This window comes from Corvus kubaryi, unplaced genomic scaffold (genome assembly GCF_017639235.1).
Source record: "Corvus kubaryi isolate FWS band 111438036 unplaced genomic scaffold, C.kubaryi_AGA036_p1.0 37284, whole genome shotgun sequence".
Taxonomy (NCBI): Eukaryota; Metazoa; Chordata; class Aves; order Passeriformes; family Corvidae; genus Corvus; species Corvus kubaryi.
Window position 1 is genome coordinate 8826353 of NW_024581088.1, and position 9309 is coordinate 8835661.

At 55.4% G+C, this 9309-nt stretch overlaps 1 protein-coding gene across 1 annotated transcript in view; it reads right to left on the reverse strand.

Annotated features, from left to right (window-relative positions):
• Window positions 1-1162: 1162 nt before the first annotated feature.
• TBX2 (T-box transcription factor 2) overlaps window positions 1163-9309 on the reverse strand; it is a 10331-nt gene continuing 2184 nt past the window's right edge. The window contains exons 3-8 of the mRNA XM_042026596.1: window positions 8540-8807; window positions 5855-6001; window positions 4639-4715; window positions 4392-4561; window positions 2481-3094; window positions 1163-1609 (exon numbers count right to left, since the gene is read on the reverse strand). Coding sequence (XP_041882530.1) covers window positions 1163-1609; window positions 2481-3094; window positions 4392-4561; window positions 4639-4715; window positions 5855-6001; window positions 8540-8807 — 1723 coding nt within the window. The remainder of the gene's footprint in view (window positions 1610-2480; window positions 3095-4391; window positions 4562-4638; window positions 4716-5854; window positions 6002-8539; window positions 8808-9309) is intronic.

Below are 9309 nucleotides of genomic sequence, written 5' to 3' on the forward strand. Positions count from 1 at the left end.
CAGGACTTCTCCGAGTAGATTTTTTTTTTTTATTGAAAGATGTGAGAATTCATCAAAACTGAACAGACAGATACCCGAGTAACCAGCACGTTGCAAATCATGTATCTTTTTATTTTAAAACAAATATAGAGCACAGTCCTGTGATATTTAAATTTATTATACTTTTTTTTTGTTGTTCTGGAGTGAAAAATAAAAACCTGAGGTTTATTCCTGCATTTTCTATACCCCGCACTGTAGCAATATTTTAGTTACATTTTGGATTCGTTAGTTTATTTTTTTTCTTGCAAAAGTCCGTTAAAGGATTGAAATCTTAGTTTTAATGACTCCAAAAATTGTTTTATCAGTGGCACATGATTGTCCTAGAGAACAGGCGGGATAAACAATATTTTAAAACACAGAGAAACCGATATCTCCTTCAATCACAAAGAGCTAAATAGTTTTCATTTACAATATATATGTTCATGTAAAATGAAAAAAAGAAAAAACTTAAATGCAAGGAGTTAAACTCTAAATATTATGTACACACCAATGTACAACTCTGAATAAATTAATACCAATTTGCATATTCTGGGATCCTTATAGCTTATTTACACAAATTACCATTTATTTCATAAATATCTGCCCAGGTACCCACGAGGCTCCCCCCGCCGTGCCCGCCCTGCGCGGCGGCGGCTGCCGAGGCAGTTTGGTTTCCATCTTCTGTTTCTTATCTCTTTTTTTTTTCTTTTTTAATTACTTTTTCCTTCCCCCTCCCCTTGCACAGATGAGGGTTTGGCCCCTCTCACCCCCCCACCGAGGCAGGGGCTGGGGCTGCCCCGTCCATCAGGTGTCTCAGCACCAGCTCATCACCCTCCTCCGAGCTGCCCAGTACCCGAAGCGGGGAATTGAAGGGGTCCTGGGGGCTCCAGGGCCTCGGTGGAGTGAGGGCAGCCACTCCCAGCCCCACAGACAAAGGGGTGGGCAAGCCCTGCGCTCCAGCTGCTGCCTCCTGGCTCCTCTGGGGGTGGTGGGTCCGCTTGGTCTGTGAGGTTCGTCCCTCTGCTCCAGCACCCTGCTCCCTGTCTGCTCCCACCCCTCGCTCCACAATAAATATTTATACTGTGCTGTACAAAATACCAGTGCTTCTCGCCCTGCCAGGAGGGCTCGCTGCCCACCCCGCCGGTCACTTTGGCGACTCCCTGCCGGGTGACAGCTCCCGCTGGCTCTCCAGCCCGCTCACCAGTCTCTGGATGTTCTGCAGTTCATTGAGGGACTCCTTCAGGGAGCCTTTGGGGGAGGCAGTGGGGCGCTGGCTGCCCCCCTTGTGCAGGGGCACCTCGGGCAGGGGACTGGATTCCCGGCTGCTGCCGGCCTTGGAGCCCTCGGAGCTGGGATTGAGGCTGGTGGGCAGGCCGGTGGTCAGCAGGTTGGTGCTGGGCGGGATGGTGACCGGGAGCTGGTAGGGGCTGAAGCGCAGGCGGGGCCGGCTGCTGCCCAGGAAAGGGTTGCGGGACAGCGGCCCAGCGGCGGCCGCGCTGGTGGCCGGCATGGCCGAGGCGGCCGCTGCGGCTGCTGCCATGTAGGTGTAGGGGTAGGGGAAGAGTCCGCCGAAGGTGGGCATCGGGATTCCCTGTGGAGAGAGAAAGAGGGGTCAGAGCTGTGCTGGCTCTTTGCTGCATCCCCCCTCCTGCCTGCCCTCCCAGCTATGTTTCCTCAAGAAAGCCAAGGCAAATCTGGAACAGCCAGTGTCATCCTAAAAACAGAGTGTGGGGATGTCCACGTGTAACAGGCTGAGGGAGGTGGTAGAGCCCCATCCACCCCATCCCGACCCAGGCTGGTGACACCGAGCACAAACCCCTCTCTGAGATATACCCTGTCCCCTCCCTGCACGCTGCATGTCCTTGCCTGTGCAGCATCACAGCCCCTTAACCACATTAAAACACATTGTTAAGCAGAATCGATAAATTAGGGGAGTTCAAAGACATCTTTATGTATTTCATCAGAGGGGATGGGAAAGGCAACACCAGCACAGGCATTGTGGGAGCTGTTTCAGAGCTGACAGGAAGACAGGGAGCTGCTGGATGGGGACAGCCAGGTCAGGCAGGGCCACAGCTCCTGACTCTGCCCTTGACTGTGGAGGAGCCATAGCAGCTGCAAAATAATCAAGATTCCTCCTCAAATCAACCCTGAAGCCACCTTCAAAATGTCCCCCACGTTCTGCCTGTGCCACATCTGATAACATGTCAGGGGTGTGTCACTCCCTTGTCCCCATGGGCTGCAGAGGGCCTGGGGGAGGCTGAGGACACCAACAGCTCCTTCCCTGCAATGGGGCCACCCTGCATGTCTCCACACTGGGGGTGACACTGGCCAGGCCTGAACTGCATCCCCAAAGTGCTCCGCTCACTCAGGGAGCTTTTTGGGAAGACACGAAGAGGAGATTCCAGGGCCCAACTGGGCAGCAGGGATAGGGACAGGGATGCGGGGCAGGAGCAGGGCCTTACCTGAGAGGCCAACATATGCTGGGAAAGGTGGAAAGGGAAGGGGGTGGCCGTCCCTGCCGTGCCCGGGGCGGACGAGAGGGCTCCATTCTCCAGGCTGCCCCCACCGGTCACAGAGGCCAGCAAGTGTCCCATGCCCATGGCAGAGAAGGCGCCGGGGGCCATGGCGAACTGTCCTGGGTGGATGAAGAGGGGCTGCCCAGCGCCCAGCGGGCTGAAGAACTGCTGCCCGTGGAGGCCGGAGAGAGCCAGGCTCTGCAGGTGCCCGGCACTCAGGTGCGGGGGACTGTCCGTGTGCACCATCAGCGGGGCGAAGGCCTCCTTGCCCAGCCCGCCGCCCTCCGTGTCCTTCTTGCCCGGGTCCGTCTCTTTCCTCCGTCCTTCCACCTTGTCCTTCTCCAGACTCCGTGTGCCGAACAGGCCCTCGCCAGGACCCTCCCGGGGGGATGCACCATCCTTGGCTTTCTCTGGGCTGTGCCTCTCCTTGCTTCGTTCCTCCAGGCACCGGGGGCTGCCACGGGGCGTCCCGTCCTCCCCGCTGGGGCTGGCTGCTGCCACCGGCCGCTCCTCAGGCGCCTTCTCCACCTCTGCGTCGCTGTCAGCCCCTGGCTTCTCCTCTGCAAGGGGATGGAGGGGCAGAGGGTCAGAGCAGAAGCACCCAGGGGAGGTGAGGAAGGGGTCACTTGCAAGAGCCCTGGTGTCAGGGAGAGGTTGTGATGGCGAAGCCGTATTGTTATTAATGGGAGAGACTCATTTTGGGGGCAGAAATGGGCCCTCATGCTATGGTCGCTCTGGGGAAAGGGGATTAACAACAGCAAGTCCTGTGGCTGTGCTAAACAGGAAAAACATGCTTGATGGAGAACCAGAATCTATTACAGCATCGCTCTTGTTAGCTGCAAACTCCAAGCGGGCTGCAGAGTGGGGATGAGGAGAGCAGGCAGCGGACAGCGCGGGAGGAAATGGTCCTGCGTATATTTAATTACGTGGAGCTGATCACCAATGCGCCGTGGATTTATTCCAAATGTGCAGGTTGAGACAGGTTAAAGAGGCAGTTTTAAAGCAGGGAGTATGGTACAGACTTCCCAAAAAGGGGCTTCAATTTAAAAAACCCCATTGAGCTCTCAGAGGAGGAAGGGGGATGCGAGGTGAGGGGCTGGCAAGGGTGAGGGGAGCCGAGCCCCTGCTGGAACGGCTGCACTAAACGAGAAAAGCCTTTTGGTGCGGGTGAGGTGAAGCTCTGCAGGCTGGGGCAAATATTCGGGGAAGCCTTTGAAAGTGGAGAGGGGTGTAATAAACCCTGCCTCCAGCTCGGGGTGGGGGGTTGCAGTTTTGATAAAGGTTTGCAGGGAATCAAGTTGGTGAAAAGTTTAAAGAGCAGATTGATAGTGCGGCAAGACAAAACCCAGCATCGAACAACTGCAATGTAGGAGCTGCTGGTTTATTTTCATTTACCAGCTTGAAGCACTGGAGTTACAACATTTTTTCCTCTTTCAAATGCATTAATTTTTTCTTTTCTTTTCTCTTTTTTCTCTTTTTTTTGGGGAAGTGTGAGATTCCCATGGAAGGCAGGGCACGCACCGGTGAGGAGCCGGGCTAACGTGGCAAGCACATGGGCTGCTTTGCCATTTCTTCTTGTATCATATAAATACAAGATGTCAGGTGTATAGAGGATCAAATATACATTCAAGATAAAATATATAAAGAGAAAAATATTTCAACTCGTGAATGCCATTTGCGTTTGCTGTTTTTGTCCTTTCAACCCTTGTGCTTCCCTGCGCGCATCCCCGTCTTTATTTTCCCCGCTGTTTTGCCTCAGTGCCCCCAGGAAATCAGCACGCAGCAGCCCTGAGGGAGCAGAACCGCGACTGTCTGGGGACATCTGGGGACATTTGGGGACCGCGACTCCTGCGTTACCTCTGCCGCTGCCCTTGAGGCGCAGGGGGCTGGGGAGGGCACCCACGGGCGAGTGGAGGGCATCGCGCACGGCCGAGGGCTCGCAGGAGGAGGCGTCTGACTCGCCGCCGTCACGGTCGGGCTTGCAGGGCTCCTCGTACATCCGCAGGGACGGCAGGGACAGCTGCTTCCTGCGGGCGAGAGGCAGCGTCGGGCACCGGCCGTCCCCCCGCGGGCACGGAGCCGGGGGAACAGGCGCACCCCTTACCTCTTCTCCCGCCGGCCATTGCCCGTGTCCCGAAAGCCCTTGGCGAAGGGGTTGTTATCGATTTTCAGCTGGGTAATCTGTGAGGGCGGAGAAGGAGAGAGAGGGCGGCGTGAAGCCCTGGCCGCTCTCCCCAGCCGCCGTCGGGGAGCCCGGGGTGCGCGGCGCAGGCTGCGGAACCCGCGTTAACACACCGCATGCTTTATTAAAAATGATGCTGAGGTTTGGGCTTGAATTATTAATGGCGTCTTAATGATAGGAAGTTATTTTTCACGGCCCCCCGGAGGGAAGATGGCGACTGAGCTGCGCGGCGCTGGTTAAAAGCTATTCTTATCCCTCCCTGCCACGGGCTGCTGGGGCCGGCGACATCAGGGCGCTCAGTAATGCATGGCTCTGAAACACGGCCCCGAGAGGGGTGCTGGAAAAGGCCCGGCTGCCCGGCCCCGCCGCGACCCCCGGCCCGAGCATCCCCCGGCCCGAGCATCCCCCGCCCGACAGGGCCCACGGCCGGCGGCCACCCCGCGCAGCTTGCGGCAGGCGAGCAGACAAAGTGCTCTTTAATCGATTGTGACTCTTCGCCATAAACTTTACGAGGGAAACAAGCCCACCAGGACCCTCAGACAGAGCTGTCAATTAGCATCAGCAGCCAGGGGTGGAGGTGGGGGTCACCTTTTGGGTTAAAACACACACACTACTCTTGGAAGGGGATGGCAGAGGCTCTCTGCTCCCCATCGTGCTCTCCTGGCTCTGCCTGCTCACAGGGTGACACTTGCTAAATCACGAAAGCAACTAAAATTAGCTTATCTGGCTCTATTTTTTGGCTCCTCCAGAGCCCTGGGCACCTTCTCGGTGAGGCTGCCCAGGCCTGGTGCTGCTCTCCACAGCCTGGGCCTGCAGCAAAGACTTCCACAGCCCAGAAAGGTGCAACAAACTCCATGAGGGAATTATTAATAGTAATAATAGAAATACTGACAATAGCATTGATATTAATACTAAAAATAGCAATAATCATACAAGCAGTATGAGGGTGCATCCTACTCTGAGGGCTTGAGGTTTAACCTTTCTCCTGTTGCTGCCTTTTGGCCGCTCTGCCCTGAAATATCCTCACGAACACGCACACACACAAAAATACCCTGATCCTGGGTAGGGGATGGAACAGGGGTGATGGGACAGGGACAGTGAGAGGGCAGGGAGAGGCACAGGGGCTGCCTGGCCATACCTTGTCATTCTGGTAGGCAGTGACGGCGATGAAGTCGGTCTCGGGGAACACGTAGGTGCGGAAGGTGCTGTAGGGCAGCTTGAGGATGTCGTTGGCACGGACTATGTGGAACCTGGGCTGGTACTTGTGCATGGAATTCAGGATGGTCTGGGTGGGAGAGAGAGCACAGCCCGCGGCTGCCATCAGCCCCACACTCTGTGGGACACACGCATCCAGCTCCCTCCCTAAAAAAACCCCTTTTCTCCCGAAAACAACCAAAAAAAGTGTACCCCACAAATTCACTGGCAGATGCCAGAGAGGAGGATTTCTTTTTTCTGTTGTTGATGCCATTGCAGGATCTGTCCCCAAAGAAGGAGGTCAGGGAACGCAGGCACAACAGCATCTTTGCGGGTGTTAAGCACGGCAATAAAGCAGCAAAAGGGATCTCCTTGTTTTATTACAGCCCTGCAAACGCGAGGCGACTTTTTGACAAGTTTCTCACCACTTTTCATATTTCCGTCCTTAAAAATAAATTACTATCCCTCACCACCACAAAAAAAATAATGTTAAAAGGCTCTGGGTTAGTGTCGGGGGCGGCAGGAGATGGTGCCAGCCCCAACCAGAGCCTGCGACCTGAAAGGAGCGTTTCACCACGAGCCATAGCAAATTTATGTCTCGGAGCAACGTTGCAGAAGTAACAGCCTTTTTTTTTTTTTTTTTTTTTCCAACCAGGTGTCTGAAAGCCTCGCCAACACTCAAAGCCGTTCTCTACCCTCTCGTTTTATTTTTTGTTTGGTTGGTTGGGTTTTTTTTTTAATAAAACCCGAATTCCCCGCGATTTGGCTGAGGATTTTTGGAAGCGGCTGAACACCCCAAGCCGCGCCCCTGGGGCCGCTCCGACCCCTTGCCCCTCGCTGCCTGTTTTCCTGCTCAATAACGTTGAAATAATTCCCCAACCTGCTGTGGTCGGATTGAAATGTAGAATTCACTGCCCAGAATTCGTAGAGGAACGGCGAAAGCTTGAGTAATTATTGTCAAATAACGTCGGCCAAATGGCTAAATAATTATCACTTCATTTCGGTTTAGAAGGTAATAAAAAAAATCCCCCCCCTTTTTTTTTAACCCAAGCAATAATCACCTGCTGATGAACTGTCGGATCGCTGTTCTATTGATATAATCTAGACGGGATTTATCATGAAAATGGTGCAAAAAGTCTCATTCAGGCGTGCAAATCTGAATTCCTTTAAAAAAAAATAATCATCCCTCTCTGACCAGATGGGCACTGGCTAAACCCTCGTCTCCCAGATTTAACACAGTCCGGATTTTGGACAACGACAGATACCAGAAATCTTTAATTGAAGGAGGCAAACCGTTAAAAGCACTGAACCAAACTAGTTTTTCACCAGTACAAAAAAAGAGGTATTTTTTAGACTCCTTCTCTATCGATTTACCTTGCTGGCTATAAATAACCCCGCAATGTATTATTTAACAAAGACGCTGTTTCCTGCCTTAAGAGAAAAAAATAAAAGCGAGAGAGAAAAAAATTAAAAAAAAAAAAAAGAGAGAGAGAGAGTGGAAAAAATAGAGAGGGGAAAAAAATAAAAAGAGAGGAGAAAGTTCTCCGGGAGTCGCGGAGCTGCTCCGCGCTCCCCACCCGAGCGAGGTCCCGCAGCCCCCGCAGCGCGGCTGCCCCGGGCTCCGCCGGCCCCGGCTCCCCGCTAATTACCGTATCAGCAGCGCGGCACGATGAACTTTCCCTTTATCGCCCTAAATGCTTGCTCAGAGGAAGGAGAGCTGGCTGGGGCGCTGGGATTTCCCCCTCCGTGCATTCCCGCAGGATCGCGCTCCCCTCCCGTTCTGACCCTGCTTTCTGCGGGTCTCTGCAAATGCCCAACACTCTTCGCTGTCTTTCTTTTCTCTCTCCCTCTCTATTCTTCCTTTCTTAGTATTTTTTTTTTTTTTGGTTGGTTGGGTGGTGGGGGGTTTTTTTGTTGTTTTTTTTGGTTTTTTTGTTAGTAGATTTTTGGCTTATTTTTTTTGTTTTGTTTTGCCACCTTTAGGTGATGCAGATATCATCAACAGGGAAATAAATAGGGGCTTTCAGAGGCAGATGGTCCGGCTGCCAACGACTCCAACCCTTCTCCCGGCTGCGGAAACCCAGCGCAGGTGCCGCCGGCCCCGGCTCCGCTCCCCCCGGCTCGGCCCGGCTCGGCTCGGCCCCGGTGGCAGCGACAGCCCCTGTCCGCCCGCCGCCCCGTCGGGGCTTCCCCGGCTGCAGCCCCCGCACGGCCTCGGCTCCGCACATCCACCTCCCTAAATTCCTCTCCCCACGGAGCCTCGCAGGCTGGGAAGAAGCACCAGGACCGGCCGTGGAGGCCGGGGATGCGGGAGCCAAGGGAAGCCCGAGGCCCGAGGCAGCCCAACCCTCCTTTTTCCCCCGGAAAACGGGAGCTGCCCCTCGGGGCCGGGCAGGACCAGGGGCTGGGGGCTGAGGGACAGCCAGGCCACCGCAAGGCCCGGCCAGGCCCCGCCGCCCAGCCCGGCCCAGCTGAAGGAGGCTCTGAGGCCCCGCGGTTCCCCCGGGGAGATCACGGGCAGCCTCCGCACCGGGCAAACCCCGCACCGGGCAAACCCCGCGCCTGCCCGGGGTCCCTGCCCGGTGATCCCTGCCCAGGGGGCTCCGCTCTGCCCCGCAGCCGCACTTACAAAGCCATGCTTATCCGAGATGTTGTTGGTGAGCTTGAGCTTGTGAAAGGCAACAGGTTTGGCCATCCACTGCTCCCCCGTGGCCGGGCTGTCGGGGTGGATGTACATGCGTTTGGGCATCTCCGGGTCGGCCTTTCCAGCCACCATCCAGCGGGAGTTGTGGAACTTGTACCGGCAATCGTCGGCCGCCACTATATCCATCAGCAAAATGTACTTGGCCTTCTTGTCCAGGCCGCTCACCCGCACCTTGAACGGGGGGAACATCCTCCTGCGGAGAGACCCAGAGTGCTACAGGGCTGCCCCCGCCCGCCGCCGACCCCTGACGGCTGCGGCCGCACCGAGCCCCCGGCACCGCCCGGCCCAGGCTGCTGCTCCCAAACCACCATCTTTTAGTTTAGTTCGCTGAGGATTGCCAGCCTTCCTCACGTGCCCCCTCTTCTCATCCCACGGTGCTGCCCACACCGTGGCAGAAAGCAAGGAAAAAGCTCAAAATTCCCATTTCGGGAAATAAGGGGTGAAAACATATCCTTGTTTTCCCCTATTTCTCTGCCCTTCGCCGACCCGCTTGCTCAGCACCCCCGGCTGCCTCCCCCGGGCCCGGGGCCACAGTCAGGGCCGGGGACGACCCCGGACGTGGGGAAAGTTTGGCAGAAGGGAAGGAAGCGGCGGAAACAACGGGAGCGGGGGATTCCGAGCGCTCAATTATCGTGCAAGAATTTAAATTCGGGATCGCGCTCGGAAAAGTAATAATGGGGGGGGGGGGGGGGGGG